The sequence below is a fragment of the Pan paniscus genome, chromosome 10 (genome assembly GCF_029289425.2).
Source record: "Pan paniscus chromosome 10, NHGRI_mPanPan1-v2.0_pri, whole genome shotgun sequence".
NCBI lineage: Eukaryota > Metazoa > Chordata > Mammalia > Primates > Hominidae > Pan > Pan paniscus.
Window position 1 is genome coordinate 16095441 of NC_073259.2, and position 26150 is coordinate 16121590.

Genomic DNA, 26150 nt, shown 5'->3' on the forward strand with positions numbered 1-26150 from the left:
AATCCTTTTTTTCTAACCTTTTCCTGATTCCACTTAGATCCCTATATTTCACACCTCAAAGTAGCAAGATATATCAAATACTTAAAACAGTAGCTTCACAGAACCCCGATTTTCCATAGCAAATGTTAATTTTAAACACAACCATTTAAATAATTTCATAGAAATAGACATATAAACTTCCCGGGTAATTCTGGTAAAGGTAAATTTTTTATCTTAAACCCTGAGTTCTTTCTCTTATCTCGTTATTTAAGTTGTTTTAGGCCGGGCACGGTGGCTCATGCCTGTAATCCCAGCACTTTGGGAGGCCGAGGCGGGCGGATCACGAGGTCAGGAGATTGAGACCATCCTGGCTAACACAGTGAAACGCCGTCTCTACTAAAAATACAAAAAAATTAGCCGGGCGTGGTGGTGGGCGCCTGTGGTCCCAGCTACTCGGGAGGCTAAGGCAGGAGAATGGCGTGAACCTGGGAGGCGGAGCTTCCTGGGAGGCGGAGCTTCCAGTGAGCCGAGATCGTGCCACTGCACTCCAGCCTGGGCAACTGAGCAAGACTCCATCTCAAAAAATAAATAAATAAATAAACAAATATTTAAGTTGTTTTAAAATAAAGGAATTATCCAACTGTTGCTCTTCTCATTCATCCTTTTCCACTTGTTCCTTAATCTTTTATAATTATATGTACTCCCTGTCACATTCAGTATCAAAGCAAGTCTCCAACCAAACATGTTCTGAACTAGTTTTCTTGTTTCTCAGGTATAAAATTACATACTTCCTTCTGGTTCTGTCGCCTTTCACCCATTCAGTTTCTCTTTCCGTATCTTCTCCCTACTTGCTTCCCTATCTGTCTCTTTTAATTCTATTATTAGTACCAATGGGGATGTAAAATTATCAAGTAAATGGGTGTATACCTCTTGGCCCTGGTTGTTGACTTTTAAGACTGAAAAATCTTTCAAATCCTTCCTGTTCCTTGTATAAACCCTAAGTTGACTACTTTCTTCCTGAAATTACCAATAGTGTGGTAAATTATCTAGATAAATCCCTAAGGAAGGGACTAAAAACAATTTATCCATGCTTGAGTTTCTGCCCCCTAACTTCTATCTAATTTTCTTTAAAACATACACACCACTTGAGAATATTAATATGAGAAATATGGCATCAAAAACAAGGCTAACAAGGAAACGTCACACCATCAGTTGTCATGTTGCCTCGTCTTACCAGCGCCAAAAGGACCTGCTCTCCGATGTGATATACTTGTTTTTCTGTGAGATCATAGAGAAGACCATCCATAGTCATCACATCCTAAAGAGACAGGGAAAAAAAGCCATTATATCAAAATAGCACTCACAGATTTGGAAAAGAAATAAAGTTGGGCAGAGATACTCTGAAATGCAGTTATCAAAGCTATGAAAAATATAAGGACTAGTGTTCAAAGTGAGGCTGTGGGAGATTTTCAGATAGGCAGAGACATAAAATGATCCATTGGACTGGAAAAACAATGACAGACATAGATGAATAGCAGATAAGACAAGTATAAATAAGACTATCCACTGAATAAAGCAGCAATTTTTCTAGGGCTCTGTGTGTGTGCTTGTGTGTGTATGCACATGTGAGCACACATGTGTTCATGATTAATTTAGCACATAAACTGAATGCATCTTTATTGAATGCCTGAAATGTCCCTTATTCCATGTTAGGAACTTGGAATACAAGCATGAGTAAAATAGCATGGCTGCTGCCTTCTGGAGCTTATTGGGTGACAGGCACATGTGAATCAGAATCAAATAATCATACATAAATCCATGGTTACATATCTGTAAGTGCCATAAAGGAAATGTACAAAGTGCTAAGAGAGCATATGATGGTGGGCAGAAGAGAGTTGATTGAGTTGCAGGGACAGGGAAATTGATGAGATCTGAAGGATGAGTGGACATTAACTATGAAAAGAAGAGAAGAGAGAAGTTTGGTGGAACAAGAAAAACATATAAAGATAATCTGAAATAGAGACGCATGGTATTTTTTAAAAATGGAAAGAAGCTAGTGCAGTTAGAGGACAAAACAAGTTTTAGATGAGTGACCTCTTTAAAAAGTTTAAAATGCCTAAATACTTGCAATTGTCCTATTGACAATACAGGATGGAAGACAATAACAGGGTCCCTTTCTCATACACATTCAGTTGTACAATAATCAGCATATGAAGGAGGCTCAAAGAATATTGAACTTGCTCACTAGCAAGTGAGAAACTAGGGAAACAGGTAGCACTTCTGAAAGAGGAATATAGAACAAGGGAAATTTTAAGGAAAAGGACATCCATTTGAGGCTAAAAATTTCTGAATGCTTTAATTTTAAAAAAGGTGAGTTTGAGCTACAAAAGCTTTACAAGCTAAATTTCTCCCTGAGTTTGCCCACCATATTATAGTGATGTTACAGAATGGAAAATACACTTAATAACTGCAACAAAATTCTAATCATTACCAAAAATACTCATATAAAGATAATTGTTATATATAAACAATATAAAGATAATTGTTATATAATTATCTTTATAACCGCTACCATTTTGAGTGCTTACTCTGTACCAACCATGGCCATGTTTTCACATACATAATTTCTTGTATTTTTTGTAATAATTATTACTCCCATTTTACAGATTCAGAAAACTCAGGATCAGAAAGGTGACTGGCTCACAGTCACATAACTAGTAGGAGGTGAAGCCTAAAGTCCATGCTCTAAACTTGCACTGTCCACGCTCTGCTCATTAGCCACCTGTGGCTATTTAAACTTATATTACTTAAAATTAAATAAAATGTAAAATTTAGTTTCTCCAACACATCAGCCACACTTCAAGTGTCTAGAAGCCATCTGTGATTAGTGGCTTATCATACTGGATGGAGCAGTTATAGAACATTTCTATAATTACAAAAAGTTCTATTATATGGTCATACTCCATTATTCTGTCATGCTATTATAGTGTCTCTGCATTTTCTCATTTGTCACACTAACTGACATGTGAAAAGCTAGTCAACAAGGTCAAGCCTTAACCTCCTAATACCTCTGCCCTACTGCTCACCCGCCGACAGGTCCAGAGAAAGCTGAGCAGGTCCCCGTGGGCCACATCCTCCAACACCATATAGAGTGGCAGCTTTTCAGTGCAGCAGCCTTCCAGCTGCACCAGGTTCTTGTGTTTCCCCAGGTATTGATGGAATTGGATTCGCCCTAAGAAATCTTGTACCTCATGGAGCCCAGCTGGTTCTGTAGAGGACGAAAGAGCCAGGCAGTGAGCAGTCAGAGCATCCTCGATGAGTGGGAGGCAGGGAGCAGGAGGCAACTTAAGATGGTAATTCTCAAGGCCCCACATGGGAGTGAATGAAGGCAAAAAAAAAACACAAAGGGGACTAATTAGATGAAGATGATGCTTAATGTCACTGATCTTTTATCAAAGGTAACACAGAATCATAATTATTAGAACTGAATAGGCTTTCATCTGCCTAAATAGAGAGATAGTCTGTTTGCATTAAAAAGTTATCACTGTCTAGTCCTTTGGATTAATATCCTTGCTTGTCTTATCCTTGTTCTATGTATCCACCATTACTGGCCCATATCATGAAGAGGAGAGAGAGAGAGAGAGAGAGAGAAATATAATGTAAGCTGGGCATGATGGCTCACACCTGTAATCCCAGCACTTTGGGAGGTTGAGGCTGGTGGATCACCTGAGGTCAGGAGTTCGAGACTGGCCTGGCCAATATGGTGAAACCCCATTTCTACTAATAATACAAAAATTAGCTGGCCATGGTGGCACACGGCTGTAATCCCAGCTACTTGGGAGGCTGAGGCAGGAGAATCACTTAAACCTGGGAGGCGGAGGTTGCAGGGAGCCCAGATGGCACCATTGCACTCTAGCCTGGTGACAAGAGCAACACTCTGTCTCAAAAAAAAAAAAAAAAAAAAAAAAAGAAATATAATATCAGGAAGGGGTATCAAAGAATAAAGTAAAATGAGGAAACAACCTCAGAATCCTAGTACAAGTAACATCCATTGTGAAAAAATCTGTTTTAACAGCCTCAATAGGCAAAGATGAGCTAGGGAACCTAGGATGCAAAGAAGAGCTAGGGAATCTAGGATGCAAAGATGTTTTAACATATGCAAATCAATTCTGTGATACCGCATTAACAGAATAAAGGATAAACATCATATGATCATTTCAATCAATGCAGAAAAGGCATCTGATAAAATCCAATATCCTTTCATGATAAAAACACTACACAAAGTACAGAAGGAATGTACCTCAACACAATAAAGACTGTGTAAAAACCCACAGCTAACATCTTACTCATCATAACATTATACTTATTTGTAGTAGTCATTTTAGTTATTATTTGGAGATTGGGTAAGGATTCACAAATAAACAATTTGTGTAATTAAAAAAAAAGACACCAAGAAAAACATTTCTGCCTCAAGTTTCCACTCTATTACCTTCTTCGGTACACAGTTGTGATCACAACTATCTGTTAGTTAACATCTCAATGTTCGCAAAGCCTGTTAATATGTACTGTTAGGGGAAGGGGAGTCAAACGCTTCTTGTTTTACCTTTTAAAGCCTTGAGAATAACACTCTTGGGCTTAGAAGGGTCCCCAGTGTTCATATTGGCTCGAAAGATGGGCCCACAGCTACCACTGCAAATCTGCTCCAGAACTTCAGAGAGTTGCTCCCGCGGCACCTGCAGCTTAGCCAGGGCAGGTGTGGTAGCTCCCAGAAAGTTTTCCACGGATGTCTCCTTAAGTGGCAAAGCCACATTTCCTCCATGCCCTGCTTCCCAGCTTAGGTTCCTAGGTGGAGGAACAGGGGCAATGCCTAGAACAGAGAGATGATGTCAACCAGTTTTTCCCCGCCCTGGGGATTCCCGGAAAGCAGACCCTGAAACAAATTGGCAAGGAGGTTCCTTCAGCAGTTTTCTCTTTGGCCAATGTGGAGTTGTCTGCTGATGCTTCTCTATAAACCAGCATCAATGCCAAGTTTGTAGAACCTTTATAATAATCCCCATTAGTTCTTAGGACAACTCAAGAAGGACCCCAGGAAATCGGTCATGACACTTCCTTTCTGCCTTCCTTCCTCTGGGTTACAATTGAGTACTTCCCATGAGTGTGGTATGGAGACAATTAGGGAAGTTACTGAATAGGTATCCAAACCACAGATGCCTAAAGGTGGAGGTAACTGCCAATGAGAACTGTCATTTAAATCAGACAAATGGCTTTCAAAGTTGGAGGAAAGGTATGGATAATTAATCAGCTTTAAGCTATGGTTATTCTTCCCCCTTCGAGTTACCCCAAAAGTCAAGTTATTTCATATTTCCTTGAGTCTTGGTCAAAAAAGTCTTCTGGTACTCTCTCCTTCCCTTGGCCAGCAAAAAAGAGAGGTTCATCCTTCTTATTAAATCTACATTTATTCATTTATTCAACAAATAGCACCTATTACATGCCAGGTACTGTTCTAAGTGCTGGGAACAGGAAAAGTCCAGATTCACCTGAAGATTACTTTCTACTTGTAGGGGAGAGGAAGCAGGTAATAATATATCAAGCAATTAATGTTGTGGAGGAAAATAAAAGATGGAGAAAAAGCTGAGTGTGGTGCCATGAGCCTATAATCCCAGCTATTGGGGATGCCAAAGCAGGAGGATCTCCTGAGCCCAGGAGATCCTGGGCTGAATTAACATTCAGCCTAAGCAACATAGCGAGACTCCATCTCTTTAAAAAAAAAAAAAAAAAAAAAGGTGGTGGGGAGAAGAAGCATCAGTGAATCAGTCACCTGTGTTATATATGAAGGTCAAAAAGGCCTTTCTGATGAGATAACATTTGAGAAAGGCCTGGAAGCAACTAGGGAGCAAACCATGCTGGTGTCAGGGAGAGTATTGTAGGCAAAGAAAGCAAAAATTGCAAAAGCATTAAGCAGGGAGCATAGCTGGAATAGTTGAGAAATAGCAAGGAAGCCAGTGTAGCTGGAGCCAAGTGGGATCATTGGAGAGTAGTAGGAGATAAGGCCAGGGAGGCCCAGATCACGTAAGGCCATGGAAAAAATTTTGTCATTTTTCATTCTGAGCAAGGTGGGAGGCTACTGCATGTGTGTGTGTGGAAGAGAGATTTCAAGCAGATAACTAACAGGACTGACTGTATTAAAAGACTCATTCGGGCATTTCTATAAAGGAGTAGGGGCAGAAGCAGGGAATGTTAAGAGTGTGTTGCAGTGATCAGTGAGATGTGAGAGTAACTTGGGTTTATTTTGAAAATAGGGTAACAGTGTTTGCTTATGGATTGGATACAGACTGTGAGAGAAAGAAAGGAGTTATCTTCAAGGTTTGAGACTGAAAACACAGTCTCAAACTGTGTTTCAAGGTTTGAGACTGATATCTTCAAGGTTTGAGACTAAAAACACAGAAGACAGGACTTGCCATTTACTAAGATAGGCAAGACTATTTGCGGAGGACATTTATGAGAGAATTTCAGGACCTTTGTTTTGGTCATATTACATATGAGATTTGTATTCTATTGAAACTGTGCAGTAGGTGGTTTAATATGAGAATCGAGTTCAAGGGACTATCATTGGAATAGAAAATGTATTTGAATCCATAAGACTAAAAATTATAGCATTTAGGAAGTGGCTTTAGTTTTTTCAAGTATTTCAAGAAAGAGAAAGTTTAAAATTGTTTCAAATGCTTTTGACAGATCAAGTAAGACGAAGACTAAGAATTGATCATTGGACTTTTCAATGCAGCTGTCATTGATGACCTTGGAAAGACTTGTTTTGGCGAAGTGGTAGAGATGAAAACCTTATTTTAGTGTGTTCAAAAGAGAATGTGATGAGTAGAAGTAGTAGGAGTGAGTTTAGACAACTTGTTTGAGAAGTTTTCTATAAAAGTGAAGTATAAGACTATTGGGATAAAATTTAAAGAAAAACTAAGGATTAGCCACTATAGAGTTTCATATCATTATGAGAGTTTTCTTTTTCCTTCTTTTTACCCTGAGTTTCATCTATGAATTGATTCCCTTTTATTACATGCTCAATGGAACTCCAGAACAGACTGTTATTATGTACTTAGCACTTCAAAGACTATTATAATATAAAGGCCCCTCCTTTCCATCACATATCCTGGAGGCAAAGATTAGGAATGGAACGTATCATAGGGTGATATGTCATCCTCCTAGGATGTTCATAAAGCCTTGGACTTTACCCCCTTAGGTCTTTCTCCTAGGTCCTTAGGCACTCATATAGTCAAAGTTTTGATAGTCCAACAGGAATAGAAACAGGTTATATGAGGTTTTTCTTGCACACTCTTTTTTCAGTCAGTAAGCACGTGTTGAATTCAACTCGGGAATTCCTAGAAAAGAGAACATCCCCCTCTCAACTCCATGGGAGGGAACCCATGCCTCTCTCATTGCAGGTACCTAGACTTCTAGACATGGGCTCACTGAAACTTAGACCATACTTTTTCCTAATCTCCATCTTCTTTAAGCCCCTGCCCAGGCCCAAAGTTTGAGCTTTACCTTGAGGTCCAGAACGCTGCTGTTGAGTTCTTTGTTCTCTGATAAAAAGCCACAGGATGACCCCAAGAAGGATGAGGAAGATAGTAACCAACAAAGTTGGGACGATAATCACTTCATACTGCTTCTCCTGGATGACTGGGTAGGCGATCACACAGGAAGAGAAGAGAATGAAGAAGAAGCCTAACCTGGTGTTCATGCAATTTCCCCTACCCGCCAGCTCTCAGCTCATCATACATGAAAAGGTCATCTCTTCTACCATCTCCTCTACTTCCATTCAACAGAAACACTGCTGGGAGCAACTCTCTAATCAGAAACCCCAGTGACTCTGTTTCTTAGCCCATCAAATGTGCATGACGTTGCTTCTGGCAGTTTCTTACCAAGATTGAAGATGCAGCATCTGGATCACTGATTAGCACTTACCCTCTCCCCAAAAAGACAATGGCCTCTAGTCCCCATCCTTTTATCACCACTGTCTTCATTTCTACTGGAAATCAAATCATCCTCCTTCTAGAATCTACCCAGACCTTAGCCTTCATAATTCTAAAATCAGAGGATAGACATCTGTGGAATCCATACTTACCACACAACTTGTCACTGAGACTGCATTCCAGGAGCATCCGTGTCATGCCCATTGCCACAGGGCTGTCCCCTTCCCTGCTAGGCCCACAGAGAATGCACACAGCACAGCTGTGAGTAATTCCTAAGGATTGAGTGGTTTTTGAAAAAAATAAAATAAAATGAATGAAAAAAATAAATGAAGTACACACAGAATTTTAAACCGCCTCTACAGATCACTAGTTAAGTAAATGGCTACCTCTCTGAGTCATCCGTTTATCTCTATCTACCTAGCTGATATTCAGGTTGGAAGAACCCTCCCAACCTTCTCTTCCTCTCAGCGTTTCTCTTTTCTCTATTATACAGCAAAGAGCTCTGATCTGCTCTTGTCCTTTCATTCAACTGTTACTGAAATTATTTTAAAGTCTCCCCTCCCACCCGAGACTTCTGCTCCCATGTTCAAGTACAGATTCAAAACATCCATCTGAACTGTGATCCATGGGTTATGTGGGCATGATCTACCTCCCCTACAGTATTAAGCATGTCTAATATATTTTTTTTAGCTGTGCATCACATTTTTTAAGCAAAACATTTTTTGAAGTTGGGATCTTGCTCTGTAGCCAGGCTTGAGTGCAGTGGTGTGATCATGCACGGCTCATTTAAATCTCAAACTCTTGGGCTCAATTAATCCTCCTGCCTCAACCCCCTGAGTCTCTGGAATTACAGGCATGAGCTACAATTTCTAGCTCTAAAGAAAACATTTAATTTCATTTTTACACACAGTTAATTCAGATAATGAATAAAAAATTGACAGATGTCGAAGGATATGAGTTACACATTTGCTTTGTTTCTCTGAAATATCCACACCCTCACAAGCAGTGAACAGACAGCATTTATCAATAAAAACTATTTAATTCCTCATCCCTCAGAGCTTCAAGGTGCTTCCTCTGCTCATATCAGATATAGACACGGACACTCATTGCTACAAGGATATAAAGGAAGTATCAGTACCAAGCCACCTTCTCTTTCTCTTTTAAATAAAAAGAAAATACATTCATATGATTCAAAAAATAGTAGTGTAAAATTGTATAGCATAAAAATCTTCCTCCCACCCCATTCTTCTCCATTTATCCAGATCTTAACTCTCCTCCAGTCTCCTCCAAGTAGACTCTAGTTATTAGTTTCTTGTTTGTCTGGCAAGGGATTCTTTATGTGTATCACTGTTAAGTCTATATAATGTAATCAGTACATATTTCAAATAACAGCCCCAGAAACTTGGTTCTTTCTTTCCAAAGAGAACTCATGTTTACCACTGTCCCATACCTCTCCTAAATTTATATTTTGCCTTTGCTTGACAAGACACTCCCATGGTTCTATAGTCAACAAAGCCTACTTCTTTAATTCTGATTAACTTGAAAGAAAATATGATTTTCTGCTAAATAAGTCTAAATATGTGATCCAGTTTTGTAGTGACTTGATGAAAACATAAAACAAAAATCAGAAGTATAGCTTATATAATATGCTACTATGTTGTACAGGTGTTACATTAGCCATATTATGCTGTCCTCTATCATTACATTATGCATTGTTTTTAATACTGATACTAATAACCACAGTGTTACTTACTGAGGCAGAATTTCTCAGTGCCTGAAAGACCTATGTAAAGAAGCCTCCCAGATTCTGCCTTATCTGTTTTCCACTTCCTGGAGCACCATGAACTTGTATATGGGTTTAATAGTTAAACAATTCCCTTACAACTCAAGAGAAACAAAACTGTGCGGTTGGTTGACAGAAGCTCAGGTAAACAGCCAAGTAGCCAGCGGGCGGAAAATTGGCACAGAAGAGGGAACTTCTTATCCTTATTCTTATTCTTAGAATGGGATCTAAGTAGTTGATGAATAGTTAGATAGCAAAGTCCACTGTATCCAGTGTGTAAACCAAAATGGCAAGGAGAAATGTGGCTGAGAAAGCTTCCACAATTCATGAGGCCACATGGAAGGACTAGCACTAGTGATGAAACTTTCAAAAAACAGACCTTAAGAGAGTGGCACAAAGGAGAAGTTCTGAAAAATAAAACGTTGGATCAGCACGGTGAACTCAGGAAGGCTATTAGAAAAGTTATCACTGCTATTATCATTCTTATTTTCCTTTCCTTTGCTTCCTTTTTAGTGGATTATCAGAAGTAATTGTTTTCATTCAGGGAGCAGCCAGTTTAACCAGTTTGGCTTTCTGAGGAGGAGGTTGTCAGCACACTCTCTCTTACCACAGCACAGGTGGAAAAAAGGGTCAGTCAGCAGCTAGCTCAGACTCATGAGCTCGGCCCAGAAAACAAACTACACACCCACTAATACATACTGAAGGGAGTCGTTTAAAGCCATGTGTATGTGTACCCCCACATGGGCACAGTGAACTGCTCACGGAGGGCCATCCATACTCAACTATAGGCACCTGGCCAAACACACAAATCCCTGATAACTCAAACTCATGCTTATATCCTTACACTAACTATCACACCTATTACAGAGCACTCACCTTTGGATGCAATATGGCCTGCTACTGCATTTCCTGAGCCAGGTTCTCACCATCACTTTTATTTGTACATAAGTAGTTTAAAGAGGCAAGGCTTATTGATATCTTGCAGCCCAGTGAAATTGGATGCTAGAGCAAGGAGATAAATGTATAGAATGATGAGGTCCACCCAATGAAATTGCTTTCCATATGTGTATACAATAAACCCTTTCTAATGGTTACAGTTTATTTAGGTAGAGGCATATGGGGTGTACCAGATGAGTCTAGGATTTTTTTTTTTTTTTTGAGACGGGGTCTCACTCTGTCGCCCAGGCTGGAGTGCAGTGGCGTGATCTCTGCTCACTGCAAGCTCCACCTCCCAGGTTCATGCCATTCTCCTGCCTCAGCCTCCCAAGTAGCTGGGACTACAGGCACCCACCACCACGCACGCCCTGCTAATTTTCTGTATTTTTAGTAGAGAGGGGGTTTCACTGTGTTAGCCAGGATGGTCTCGATCTCCTGACCTCGTGATCCACCTGCCTTGGCCTCCCAAAGTGCTGGGATTACAGGCATGAGCCACTGCACCTGGCTGAGTCTAGGATTTTTAAGGCATACACACTGGGCATACCCACATATCCATGAAAGCTAATGTGGGAAACCTCACCACACAGAGGCCACCAAAGCTCATACATCAGAGGATGCTTATATTTACTTGTAACAGCAATATTCCTCTCTAGATCACTTTTTAGCTTGAAATTCATACTCAGAAACCACATGGCTTTGCCTGTCCACTCTGTCAAGCTGAGAAAAGGCATGCCTTAATGCCAAAAACCTCTAGGATGACTCTTCCCATGGGTTCAACTCTGGCCCACCTGACTACTAGAAGGATACTTCTGGCCAAGATTCCTGTTCAATCTGACCAATACTCCACTCCCTTTCATTATCTCTAAATACTTTTCCCACTATGTCAAAAAATATATGTAGGCTACTGCTTCTTCTCTTAGCTGAACTGTAAAGCATTATCCACAGTTCTCTATTTAATGTTATGAATAATGAAATCCATGGCATTGGAATCAAGGGTCTAGTGAAATTGTAATATATTTCATTCTGATAAATATGTTTGATAGTTGTCAAATATGTTTGTATATACTTTGCCTCTAGTTTACATAATCCTATATCTACAGAGCCAAATCTCTTCAGGCAGGGTTCTAGTTAGAACCATAATATTGCCTCACTTGTAGTTATCATTCCTTAATTTCTCTTATCAGTTGCTTCAGACTTTCTCTTAGCATGTTAAAGGTTTAACTCCCCTCTTTCATTGAGAATCCTGAGAAGAAACAGTGCAATGAAGGAGATACAAAAGGGAGGAGAATGAAAGTGAAATGAGGAGTAAAGTCCATGCTAAATCTTTACAAGACTATAGTCTGAAGACCATAAAAGCTCATGAATATAACTATAATGAAATTGAACTAAATAGTAATATTAATTCTCTAAACTTTTACACATACAATACAAGCATAGTGTCACACTGCATTTAGGCATCTATTTTAATTCACACTATATTCTATTTGCAACCATAACACAACTCTTAATAAGTGGCATTTCTTTTCAGTTAGCACGATACAGTCTCCCGGACACAATCTGCAATTTACCCATGACTTTCCAGAGTAAACTTTTCTTACCAAAATATACCTAGATATAAGACTTCTAAAATCAGATTTCCTGCACTCTGCCTGCTTATGTGTGATGAAAAATTCCATGATTGAACTCAGTATAACATCTGGCCCTGTTCCAGTAAGGTACAGTTAAATCTGTTGTGCCAGCCTCACCTTCAACCTTACTGCTTGCTTATCAACACATGCGGATCTTCCAGCCATGTTCTTTTCAGATAGACAAGTGATCCACCCTCCCAGGTGGCTGCCATATGGATCAAGGAAGTTATTAATGGCTTTGGGCTATGGGGCAGAGGACTCAAAGACTAAAAGTGAGGAGGGTAAAATATATGGAGGTAGCAGCCCCTAGCCTGAAACAGTCTGCCTTCTTGTACAGTTAGCGTTTCATCCTTACCCTTGAGCTATCTGGAAAAAAAAACAAAAACAAAAAACAAAACCAAAACAAACAAAAAACATGTTTAATGAGCTGAATATATTAATTTGGAAGTGAGATAGAGAACAATGCTCAGATCTAGAGAATCTGAGAATTACTTGTTACCAACATCCTATGAAACAAGCTTCCGGTTTTCAGATCTAATAAACCTGTGTTTAGCAACTACAGTCAGTGTGCCAGGTATTGTGCTAGGCACTTTCATACGAAGAAGGCAAGGCAGAAACTGAGGGATTAAGTTATGAATTAGTGATTAAGTTATAAATTGGCCACTTTTTTTTTTTTCTGATGGAGTCTTGCTGTTGTGGGCCCAGGCTGGAGTGCAATGGCGTGATCTCAGCTCACTGCAACCTCCGTCTCCCAGGTTCCAGCAATTCTCCTGCCTCAGCCTCCCAAATAGCTGGGATTACAGGTGCATGCCACCACACCCAGCTAATTTTTGTATATTTAGTAGAGATGGGTTTCATCATGTTGGCCAGGCTGGTCTCGAACTCCTGACCTCAGGTTATCCACCTGACTTGGCCTCCCAAAGTACTGGGATTACAGGCGTGAGCCACCGTACCCCACCAAATTAGCCACTTTTTAAAAAAAAATGGCAAAGCAAGGTTGCACACCCAGGTCTTTTACTTACAAACCCAATGTTCTTTATACTACTTTGTTGTGCATATATTACTTGTCTTTCAAATGAGAAAGACCAACAAGGTCAAGAAGGAATTACATTGGAATCCAAAAGAATCATGGAAACCAGAAGGCTGAAACCAAATTTTACTAACATACACTCAATTTGGAAAGAATGGATGAATTGAATCTGCCTGTAAGGGTGTCCATATAGGAACCTCATAGGGACATAGATGACATCTGCATGTCTGTCTTTAAAGTATATTCTGAAAATAGAAGTAGAATCAGAATTTTTTTCCTAGTATTCACCAGATTATGTCATCTTGGGTTGTTTCTTTTGTTCATTTTCCTGGGTCTGATCCCCAATCCTATTTCTATCTTCTGCTTTTTGAGTAAAAAGTCCCGGTTCTTAGGACTAGCCATCTTTCACTGTGAGCATGAGGGTCAGAAAGAGGCCAGAAATTGCAGGGGACAGGGCACTGGCTTAGGAATTAGGGTCTTCATGCTGTCTCTCTCAGTGCCCCAGGCTCTACCTTTCTAGGGAAACAAACCAGTGAGAGGACACAGAGTGCATGGAAGGGCACACTGGAGAGGTGATTCTTTTTACATCCAGAGAAGCGTATTTGTGTAGGTAACTTGCCTTATGCCCTGTGATATCTCCTAGTGTGGGTGAGGCAGGGAGGAGGTTATCTAAGAGAGGTTATCTCGTCCTCTCACTCTTCTCAGATATTGAGAAATTGTGCTTATTTCTGATCTTTGCCCTCCCCCATTTCCTAGAGACCCAGGGATCGAAATGAACACTAGAGAAAGTGTTTCAAATGGGTTCTCAAAGGGGAACCCCTTTCCACCATGGTGTCTAGGAGTCCTGTGCCTGTTTCAACAGATCTTTTGACTCACTGGTATTCACCAGATTATGAAATCTGAGGGCTATCAGTTTTTCTTGCTTCTATTTTTACCTGTCTCCAGAGATTCCTGAAACATATGTGATATACAGTTGAGATGAGGAAGCTTAATCTATATCCTGGTACCTCACAAAAGTTTACTTTGTAGAGGAGCAAAGTGATTGCAAGACAGGCCCCATAACATCTAGGTAAGAAATGCAGTGCTCACAGATGCTTACAAACAGCATCAAATTTTAAATATGGTTTCGCAGATAAACACATTTTATTTCCTTTGAGGTATTATACAAATTCAAAACAGTTTATTTTTATTATAATTATCTTGCTATTTTGTATGTACCCAATTCCATAATCCTTCATCTACCAGTTTCAAAGAAAAGCCCAGAAACAGCATATCTTAAATTAAATATTCTCCTGCTGATTACGTTCTCTTCCTGAGATTCCTAATCAATAACAATTTTCCCAGCTCCTCAGTTTCCCCAGCTCAGAATAAGGGCTATCAGTGACAAGGAAAAGCTGAGAACTCACAACGCCATCCCCACTCAGCACAGGATTATCTCTAATCCATCCGTGTCTCCTTTTCCTACCTGATTAATGCACCAGAAGATGGGTTGGGGCTGCTTTCAAATACCTTGTTCCTACTGTTGTCAGTGACCTTGCATTTCCAAGGATCAGTCCTCTTCTTTTGTATTCAGCCTGCTGGGTTTTTTCTTCTAAGAAAGATTTTGGGTTCTCTAAAACTCTCTTGGAAGTCTCCCCCCATAAGTGAGGAGATCTGTTTTGTTTTCTGGCCACTCTTCCAGCCTGTCTAACACACTGCCCTCTGGCAGAGAGGAGGGCCCAAGCTGAGGAGGACTGAAGGAAGACAGGCTACAACAGGCTGTAGGGGCACATATATACATACACACACTTTCTCATTCTCTGATAAATGAGTCCCAGGCCCAGGCAGAGAGATGTGGACATGAGGTTTCACCATCAGAAAGCTAACTCAGCTCCTGTTTACCTCAGTGCTGTGCCATACAGTGTGTCACTATAAAAGTTCTATATGTAGAATGTAATTCCAGGTAAACAATAACAAACTCCTGGCGAGAGGAAAAAGACACCTCTGGGAACACATAACCTCCTGCCTCATTCTGTACAGCCAGGATCCAAGGGCAGTTTCCCCTCCCTAGGGAGTGGGTCAGCATGGTTCAGAGCTGAGCAGTCCAGGAATTAAGGGAAGTGGAGTCAGCCCTGACTTAGTGCTGTAATAACAGAGTGAGAGATTGGAAGTTCTAGTTCTGGTTTGGTGGGTGATTCATTCAGCATCCGGAAGCATGTCACCTGACCTTGCCATTCCTTGCCTTCCTAGTTTAGTGAGCAGGAAACGTGCATGTCTCCTAAGGGTAATAAAGAACTGCAGAGAGCAGTAGGAAGTTTATCAACTGGAAAACGGGCATGCCAATCAATAAGTACCCTCAGCCAGTTATGCTACCTCTCCTTGTCCCTGCAAGAGCTCCCAAATTTTGGAGGCTTCCTTTCATCCGCATCTTCCTACCCATATCATGGCAGCCCTGGAATCTGATGGGTATCTATTCCTACACTTACCCTGCATAGAATTTCCTGTGCTATAATGGTAAGACTTTGGAGTTTGGCTTCCATTTGAATCTCATTCCTATCATTCATGATGACTTTGTATAAGGTATTTTAACTTTGTGAAGGTGTTTTCCCATATGTAAAGTGCTGCTGATGATAACTACCTACCAGGGTTGTTGAGAGCTATGCAGCATAATTTCTGTAAAATGCCTAGAACATTACCAGAGCCATTGCGATCATCAATATGTGTTAGTCTCCCCCTTCCTCCCTTCCTTCTTCATCTGCCTTTCCAGTTGGGAAATAGTCACATAGCTGTATCAATCAGGTAAACATGTATAACCAAAAATAACAAAATGAAACAAAAAATCTTTTATCTAAATATTTATAATATTTGTGGATGTAAGTATACTCTATGTACAGAGAGGGAGTTGAAGTAATCAAAAAGTTAATGCAGGATTTAAAACTTCTTATACTTCAACTAGGTGTCATTTGATAGCAGAAATAGTACAGCTGCCAGTAGATATCTGAATTTAACAATCATGTTGAGAAAGAGAGATTTAAACCAGATAAATCAAATAGCATAATGCTGTAAAGTAAGGTACAGAAATGGAAAGAATGCTAGATAGTGGTATGGTATTCATCAGGGAAAATATATCAGCACCTGCCTGATTTCTTCTGTCTCTAAATTTTTCAGCTCCTTGTACTGGTTCCGCTGATATCACTTATATGCTGGCTAATTTCCACCCAGATCCTGAACCAATTCTGACGGGGGCATTACGGAGATCAGCAGTCTCAGTCCTCTTCATCCTATTTATCTTACATACTCTCCAATTTGGGGAAGATGTAGCCTTTATCCACTTCCTCAAATCTGCCCACTTACTCATGCCTATTAACAAAACCCTCTCAAATCTGGAGCCGTCACCTGAATGCCACACAAGTCGATGGGGCCGTGTTGTCCTCTCTTTGCCTAAATCAATCCTAAGTGAGATTGAAATTTTACTTTATACTCTGATTACTGAGCTCTTGCTACTAATATAAAAGCCTCCCAGATAAATGCAACCACAATGGTTGAATGCCTCTTTACTGACCATCATCCTGCTCCACTCTACTTCATTCCTATTTCATTCACACCCCTGAACCCATTGCCTTTATGTTCTGCTGGCCACACTGAAAACCTGAGTTGCTAATTCTTGCCTGAATTTTGCTCTGTAACTGAACTGTCCATTCAAGACAGCTCTACTTCTTCCACTTCTACAATCTAGTTAGTTTATCTCACATCATTCCTTGGGGGGCCAGCCTTATTCCAAGTCATTCACTCAGATGTTAAATAATTAATCATAAAAATTATTAAATATGTTTTGCTATGAAGGAGAAGTTTAGGGTGCTATAAAAACGGGGCAATAGGAAGGAAGTCAAAAAAAGTTTCTTTAAGTAAACAATATTTAAGCAAATGATAAGTAGGAGCTGACTAGATAAAGGTGGGCACAGGCACAAGGCAAGAGAGGAGGAATATGCAGGCCTTGGATGGGAACAGAGCTTGATACATTCTCATAACTGGAAGGTCAGTGGGCCTGGACAGTAACAAGAGAGGAGAAAACACGAAGAGATGGCACTGTGCAGGTAGGCGAGAGGCAGATCATAATGAGCCTTTAGGCCATGCTAAACATTGCTTGTTTTATTCTAAGTATCACTGAAGTGCTTTAAGTAGAGTGACATGGTCCATTTTGTATTTTAGAAAAAAAAAATTATTTGGAATACTACTTAGCAATAAGAAGGAACAAATTATTCCTACATGCAACACTTAGATGGAACTCAAGGACTTTATGCTGAGTGGAAAAAGCCAGTCTCAAAAGGTTACATGCTGTATGGTTCCATCTGTATAATATTTCCAAAATGGCAAAATTAGAGAGACAGAAAATAGATCAGTGTTTACCAGTAGGAACAGGGAGAAGGTGTGACTTTGAAGGGGTAGCATGAGGGAGTTTCTTTATGGTGACAGACAATTCTGTATCTTGACTGTGGTGAAAATTACATGAGTCTATACATGTGATAAAATATCAAAGAACTATGCACAGAGAGGAAAAAGATAATGTGTGAATGCAAAAACTGAAATCCCAGGAAATTCTACATTCTAGTTCATTATACTGTGCCATTGTCAGTTTCATAATTTGGATAATTTGCTACAGTTATTTAGATGTTCCCATTGGGAAAATTGGTAATTGTTACATTGGATTCTATACTATTTTTGCAACTACTTGTGAACCTTTAATCATTTCAAATTGAAAAGTAAAAATGAGTATTAGTTTTGCAGCAATTGAGTAATAAATTGCAGGTGATAATAAATACATATGAGAATATCAATTGTGAAACTAATAATTTCATAATCATTTTTTTGGATTACAGTAGTGACAGTAAAAAAAAGAAAAATAATGGATTGGAAACCTTGAGGAGATAGAACCAACAGGACACAGTGGTTGTAGAAGGTAAGAAGGAGAAGGAGAAATCAAAGAAGAGGAGATGATGAGTTGTTCTGGACATTTTGATTTAAGATGCCAGTGTGACTTTTAAGTAGAATATTAGAAAAAAGCATTTGGTTGTACAGTTCTTAAGATTCATAAGGGAAGTCTGGACCAGAGATAAATATTTGGGAGTCATTAGATAATATTGAAAGCTTGAAAGTGAATAAGAGAGAAAGAGGAAAAAATGAACAAAAAGGAAAAAGAGAAGAGAGGAAAAGAGGGCCTAGGAAAGAATCCATGGAGTTCCAATGGATAAGGGCTACATGAAGGAAGAGGAATTGGGGTCCAGGGGGAAACTCAAAGAGGGCCTAAGAAGGAAAAACTAGAGAAGTAAAAGGGGAACCAAGAGTTTGTGCTGTTGTGGAAGCAAAGGAGAGGGGCATGGACAACAGCTGGGCTAAAATCTGATGAGAGGTCAGGAAAACAATAAGTAGCAGATACAGGCAACATGGAGGTCACCCATCATAGGAAGAATAGCTATAGTGCAGTGGCCAGAGAGCAGGATGTTTCTGGGAATGAATAGGTGGTGAGGATGTGGAGAAAATGTGTTTAGGGGGCTCTTCTATGATCTTCGAGACCTATATGAATGAGAGGACTGAAAAGAGGAGTTCAGAGAGAGATTTTATAGTTGATTTCTTTGGAAACTTAGGGCTCCAGCAAGATAAGAAAGGGAACTGGTAATACCGCAACATGCAGTAATCTCTCATTCTAAAAAAAACAAAGCAAAGTTTGGTATGGAGAGGCCTGTATCAGGCATAAATGTTTTACAAAGCCTAAACACACACACCCACACACACTGAAAAACAGAGATAGATTAATAGAACACATAAATATCCCAGAAAAAGAGACACGTATTTAGGACTGTAATATAAAGAAGTCAGCAAGAATCAAAATAAGCAGATCAGTGGTTCTCAAACCAGAGAGCACATTCGAATCTCCTAGGAGGCATTTTTAAAAAATATCAATCCTGGTGTTCATTTCCCACTTGATATGGTTTGGCTGTGTCTCTACCCAAATCTCATCTTGAATTCCCATATGTTGTCGGAGGGACTTAGTGGGAGGTAATTGAATCATAGGGCCAGGTCTTTCCCATGCTGTTCTCATGATAATGAATAAGTCTCACAAGATCTGATGGCTTTATAAGGGGGAGTTTCCTTGCACAAGTTCTCTCTCTTTGCCTGCCACCATCCACGTAAGATGTGACTTGTTGCTCCTTGCCTTCCACCATGATTGGGAGGCCTCCCTAGTCACTTGGAACCGTAAGTCCATTAAACCTCTTTCTTTTGTAAATTGCCCAGTTTCATGTATGTCTTTATCAGCAGCGTGAAAATGGATTAATACACTAAATTGATACCAGGAGTGGGGTGCTACTGAAAAGACAGCCAAAAATGTGGAAGTGATTTTGGAACTGGGTAACAGGGAGAAGTTGGAACAGTTTGGAGGGCTCAGAAGAAGACAGGAAACTGTGGGAAAGTTTGAAATTCCCTAGAGACTTGTTGGATGACTTTGACCAAAAAGCTGATAATGATATGAACAATGAAATCCAGGCTGAAGTGGTCTCAGATGGAGATGAGAAACTTGTTGGGAACCAGAGCAAAAGTGACTCTTGTTATGTTTTAGCAAACAGACTGGTGGCATTTGCCCCTGCCCTAGAGATCTGTAGAACTTTGAACTTGAGGGAGATGATTTAGGGTATCTGACAAAGAAATTTCTCAGAAGCAAAGCATTCAAGAGGTGACTTGGGTGCTATTAAAGGCATTCAGTTTTATAAGGGAAACAGAGCACAAAAGTTTGGAAAATTTGCAGCCTGACAATGTGATAGAATAGAAAATCCCATTTTCTGAGGAGAAATTCAAGCCAGCTGCAGAAATTTGCATAAGTAACAAGGAGCCAAATGTTAAACACCAAGACAATGAGGAAAATGTCTCCAGGGCATGTCAGAGACCTTTGAGGCAGCCCCTCCGATCACAGGCCCAGAGGTTTAGGAGGATAAAATGGTTTCATGGGCTGGGCCCAGGGTCCCTCTGCTATGTGCAATCTAGGGACTTGGTGCCCTGTGTCCCAGCTGCTCCAGCTGTGACTAAAAGGGCCAAGGTACAGCTTGGGCTGTTGCTTCAGAGAGTGAAAGCCCCAAGCCTTGGCAGCTTCCATGTGGTGTTGAGCCTGTGGGTACACAGAAGTCAAGAATTAAGGCTTGGGAACCTCTGCCTAGATTTCAGAGGATGTATGGAAATGCCCAGATGCCTATGCAAAAGTTTCCTGCAGGGGCGGGGCCCTCATGGAGAACCTTTGCTAGGGCAGTGCAGAAGGGAAATGTGGGGTCGAGCCCCCACACAATGTCCCTACTGGGGCACCACCTAGTGGAGCTATGAGAAGAGGGTTACCGTCCTCCAAAACCCAGAATGGTAGATCCACCAACAGCTTGCACCATGTGCCTGGGCAAGCTGCAGACACTCAACACCAGCCCATGAAAGCAGCCAGGAGTGGGGCTATACCCTGTCAAGCCTCAGCAGCAGAGCTGCCCAAGACCATGGGAACCCCCCTCTGGAATCACCATGACCTGGATGTGAGACATAGAGTCAAAGATCATTTTGGAGCTTTAAGATTTGACTGCTCTGCTGGATTTCAGACTTGCATGGGGCCTGTATCCCCTTTGTTTTGGCCAATTTCTCCCTGTGGAACAGCTGTATTTACCCAATGTCTATATCCCCATTGTATCTAAGAAATAACTAACTTGCTTTTGATTTTACAGGCTTATAGGTGGAAGTGACTTGCTTTGTCTCAGATGAGATGTTGAACTGTGGACTTTTGAGTTAATGCTGAAATGAGTTAAGATTTTGGGGGACGGTTGGGAAGGCAATATTGGTTTTGAAATGTGAAGACATGAGATTCGGGAAGGGCCAGGAGTAAAATGATATGTTTTGGCTGTGTCCCCACCCAAATCTTATCTTGAATTCCCATGTGTTGTGGGAGGGACAAAGTGGGAGGTAATTGAAACATGGGGGCAGGTCTTTCCTGTGCTTGTGAGAGTGAATAAGTCTCACGAGATCTGATGGTTTTATAAAGGGGAGTTTCCCTGCACAAGAGAGTTCTCTCTCTTTGCCTGCCATCATTCACATAAGATGTGACTTGCTCTTCCTTGTCTTCTGCCATGATTGTAAGGCCTCCCCAGCCACTCAGAACTGTAAGTCCATTAAACCTCTTTCTTTAGTAAATTGCCCAGTCTCAGGTATGTCTTTATCAGCAGCATAAAAACGGACTAATACACCACTCCTCTTAGAGATTATGATGATTATAAACCCCATAGATTATGACTTCAGATATCAGCTTCAATCAAGGAAATGCTTCCCAGGAGATACTAACGTACAGCTGGGGTTGAGAAGTACTAAGATAGATTATTCATCAAATGGAATTTAGGCAATGGACTACTTGTTTGATAACAAAAATTATATTTTTGATTCACCTGTACACAAAATAAATTTTGGGAAAAAAGCTAGATGCTTTAAGAGACATAAAAAACTTAACATTATAAATTATATTGGGTTTGTGATAACTTCCTAAGCTTAAACAAAAAACTTTCTTCCAACAGAAAAAAAAATCACAATGGAAACATCAATCAATAAACAAATAAAAACATAGTACTTTTACAGTAATGAGAAAACCACTAATATGCCAATAAATAAATAGTCAAAAATGTGAAAAACAAAAGTAAATGAGTTCATTGCAACAAAATGTTTAACAAATATGGAAGCATGGTGAACTAAGATGAAAGATTTTTATCTTAACTAGTAATTTTAAAAATACTTTAAAATAAAACAAGATACATTTTTTGCCAATCCATTTAAGACAAAATATTATTTATTTATTTATTTATTTTAAATTTTTTGAGCTGGGGCCTCACTCTGTTGTCCAGGCTAGAGTGCAGTGATGTGATCTTGGCTCACTGCAGCCTTGATCTCCCGGGTGGCTAATTTTTAATTTTTTTGTAAAGATGGGGCCTTGCCATGTTGCCCAGGCTGATGTAAAATTCCTGGCTTTGAGTGATCCTCCCACCCTCAGCCTCCCAAAGTGCTGAGGTTATAAGTGTGAGCCACCACACCCAGCAGAAAAGAAGATTTGAAAACTAATGTTTATTCCCTAAATAGTTTTATTTAAAAATGACTCTTGTAAGACTGACAAGGAATCTAAATGTCTACATTTATGAAAAATAACTTGGCACTATGAAAATTGAGAGCCTGAATGGCATTCATAATTTTGACTCTGTAATTTCTCTCCCAAATGTCAATTATATGTATGTTTTTTAAAAATGGAAGATGTTTCTGAACACACAAGAAAATCTGTGACCCTTATTTAATTTTTTTGAAAATATAAATAGGGATTTGCTTCAAAATATAATTCATGGACTTGAAGGAGGAGAAATAGGTGGAGATGTAAATAAAAAAAAATCAACCATGTGTTCAAAATTGCCAAATTCAGGGGATATACATGGGAAGTCATTGTACTATTTTTGCTGCTTTTGTACATATTTGAAATTTTCTGGAAAAAAATTAAAAATAGAAAAAATAACTAATTTTCATCAAAAGGAGGGATGTTTCAAATTATTTTTATACAGTTGGACCATGGAATACTACACATTTATTAAATTTACGTTCACAAAAATGTTTAATAAACGGCAATTTGTAATGTTAGTGGGTTAAGTAAAAAGGCACATTTTAATGAGGTATATATGGTAAGAGTACAATGAAATTGACTGGGAAAAACACCTGTGTAGGGGAAGCCCAAAGAAAAATATATTAGAATGTTACAGCAACAGTGATGATGGTTACTATTAATAATTTTTTCCTCTATTTTCTATTTTCCAAATGGAATGAATTAAGCCTTAGTTATTTTATAATAAGAACATGCAAAGGAAGAAAGGCTACAAGGCAGAAAAGTTTGATAGCAGAAATACAAAAGAAAATTGGCTGATGGTAACAAAAAGAGACCAAGAGGGAAAACAATCTTCCTAAAGAACTAGTGTTTAGAATTAAAGACAAAGTACAACCGTTAAATCAAGATTAATGGCTTCAGGCCGGGAGCAGTGGTTCACGCCGGTAATCCCAGCACTTTGGGAGGTCGAGGCGGGCAGATCGCGAGGTCAGGAGATCGAGACCATCCTGGCTAACATGGTGAAACCCCGTCTCTACTAAAAAATACAAAAAAATTAGCCAGGCGTGGTGGTGGGCGCCTGTAGTCCCAGCTACTCGGGAGGCGGAGGCAGGAGAATGGCGTCAACCCGAGGCGGAGCTTGCAGTGAGCCGAGATCGCACCACTGCACTCCAGCCTGGGCAACTGAGGGAGAGAGAGAGACTCTGTCTCAAAAAAAAAAAAAAAAAAAAAAAAAAAAAAAAAAAAAAAAAAAAAAAAAAAAATCTTGAGTTTAACAAGCTTCATTGTTGCTTGCTAAAGGCATTATCTTGCCGACCTGGGAGAAAGCCAAGTTGGGACTCCCAGGAACAAAGTTAATGTATCATCTCCATCTAACTGTAGTAAAGGAGAAAGAATAAAAGAACCAGTGTCAGAGTTAGGGGTGGATTTATCTTAATCTATTGAAGCCTTGGTTTACTAACCTATACAGCTGAGATAATTCTGCCTGCTTACATCAGAGGATTCTAGTGAGAATTAATAAGAAAGTAAAATTGTTCTTCAGTGATAGTAGCTAAAAGTGCCTCTTCTAGCAAGAATTTATTTGTATAACATAATTACTTTTCAGATCAGTGGTTCCAACTTTGTGCTCCTGATCAAGCTTCCCTTTTTGATTACTACTGCCCCACCCCAGTGGTCTGAAGAGAGTGTGGCTTTCCTTCAACGCATTAGCATAAATGTAGCTAAAATTTCTTTCTTCTTAGCACAGACACAATAAAATGAGAGTTGCCCAAAGACTTGCTAAACGTTAAGTAAATTTGGGAAACCAATTCAGTGAACAGAAAGTGCAGGAGCAGGGCCGGGCGCAGTGGCTCACCCCTGTAATTCCAGTACTTTGGGAGGCGGAGGCAGGCAGATGACCTGAGGTTAGGAGTTCGAGACCAGCCTGGCCAACATGGCGGAACCCCGTCTCTACTAAAAAAAAATACAAAAATTAGCCGGGCGTGGTGGCACGCACCTGTAGTCTCAGCTACTCAGGAGGCTGAGGCAGGAGAATCACTTGAACCCGGGAGGCGGAGGTTGCAGTGAGCCAAGATCGTGCCACTGCACTCCAGCCTGGGTGACAGAGCGAGACTCCTTCTCAAAAAAAAAAAAAAAAAAAGTGGGAGCAGTGTGTGTGCAAGTGTGGTTTTGGGTGTGTGAGGTGTGTATGCAGGGGTGTGTATTTTCCTAAGTTGAAGTTTGCAATTCTACTGCAGCTAGCTTGTTATCTTAAGAGGACCACGCTGGAGCCCAACAGCCTCCTGCCTTGGTCCTGCACGTTTCCTGCTCTAAACTTGTATGCATGAGCAAAATGCTGGGCTCACTCACTTCTTTCCTTATGGTCTTTTATATCTGCCATGATAAAGGCATATTTATTATTCAGACTCCTAGGTTTCAGCTCAGTTTCCAGTTTTCTTACAAGTCTCAGAAGCATAGCCCAGCCCGTTTCTGAAATCCAGTATACCCATCTCTCCTACTGTTATAATTAGTTTTGTACTCTTAAGCAAATTACTTAATCTCTCCTAATGCTCAGTTTTCTCATCTGTAAATTGGGTTTGCAATATTATCTAACACAAAGAGCCATTGTAATAATTAAACAATTTTACATGATAATACACTTAGAACAACACCTAGTACATAGTAAGCAGTAGCTGTTACTAATTATTCCTATGATAGCTATAATAATAAGAATATTCCTATAATAATTACTATATCATTATTATTATTCCTCAAATTATGACATTGTTGAACGACCTCACCTTGTGGGTAAGAACTTCATTCTATGTAACATCAATATGATAACATAATACCACTCACATTTCTGTATATTCCACAGGAATAAGATAATTATTTCCTGACACCTGACTTTACAGAAAATCTTACTTATGCTTCAGTACAGTTTTCTTACCATCCTTCTGCAATGTATCTACTTTTTTAAATCTTAAATTGTCAATTGTTCTATTCTTTTTTTTGTAAATTGCTTCATAGTTTTCAAATTTAAAAGGTCATAGGCATATTAAAGTGGATGCAGCAGATTTTGTACTATTCTTTTCCTAGGCTCTAACAACCAAGACTTAAGCCAGTGGTTCTACTTGAGGAGCTTTTTAAAAATCCCATTGTCTGAGATGTATCTCAAACCAATTAAATCAGAATCAGACTCTGGGAATAGGAACCAGGTATTGAGATTTATGTAAAACTCCTAAGATAATTCCAATATGCAGCCAAGTTTGGGAACCCCACCTTAAACTCTTGTTATCTCCTTTTCTTAATTAATCCAGAGAAAATTCACCAGACTCTAATTTATTAGATAAGATTCTACATTGGCAGCCACTATTCTAGTTCTCTCTCTCTCTCTCTCTCACATTCTTTCTCTCCCCCTCCTCCCTTCATCCATTTCTCCCTCATTTGTATGTAATCTTCAGCAAGTTAGATCACTTCCCTGGGTTTTAATTCCTAATCTGTAAAATAACGGGTCATAGTCTTGTGCAATGTAATCAGAGATGTTTTGACAGCACAAATGAGATAAAACATATGAAAGTACTTTAAAGTTTTAGAATACAAATATTTCAGAAATCCAAGGTAGAATTATCATATTCCCCACATCCTTCCCTCTCCTGTCATGTAGACAGGCGCAAGGCCATCTCTTCTGAAGTACCCTTGCTTCCTGAAGTAAAGC

The 26150-nt window shown here is 39.8% G+C and overlaps 1 protein-coding gene across 5 annotated transcripts in view; it reads right to left on the bottom strand.

Moving 5' to 3' along the window:
* Positions 1 to 26150, bottom strand: part of STYK1 (serine/threonine/tyrosine kinase 1) — a 56074-nt gene that overhangs the window by 7539 nt on the left and 22385 nt on the right. For 3 of the 5 annotated variants that reach the window (XM_008954973.4, XM_034935361.3, XM_008954976.4), the window contains exons 2-6: positions 8111 to 8230; positions 7531 to 7665; positions 4583 to 4846; positions 3066 to 3247; positions 1214 to 1297 (exon numbers count right to left, since the gene is read on the bottom strand). In XM_008954973.4, the coding sequence (XP_008953221.1) occupies positions 1214 to 1297; positions 3066 to 3247; positions 4583 to 4846; positions 7531 to 7665; positions 8111 to 8162 (717 nt within the window). In that variant the 5' untranslated portion in view covers positions 8163 to 8230. Of the gene's footprint in view, positions 1 to 1213; positions 1298 to 3065; positions 3248 to 4582; positions 4847 to 7530; positions 7666 to 8110; positions 8231 to 10617; positions 10744 to 26150 lie in introns of all 5 variants that reach the window. The other 2 variants (XM_003829613.4, XM_008954974.4) reach the window with 1 other exon arrangement.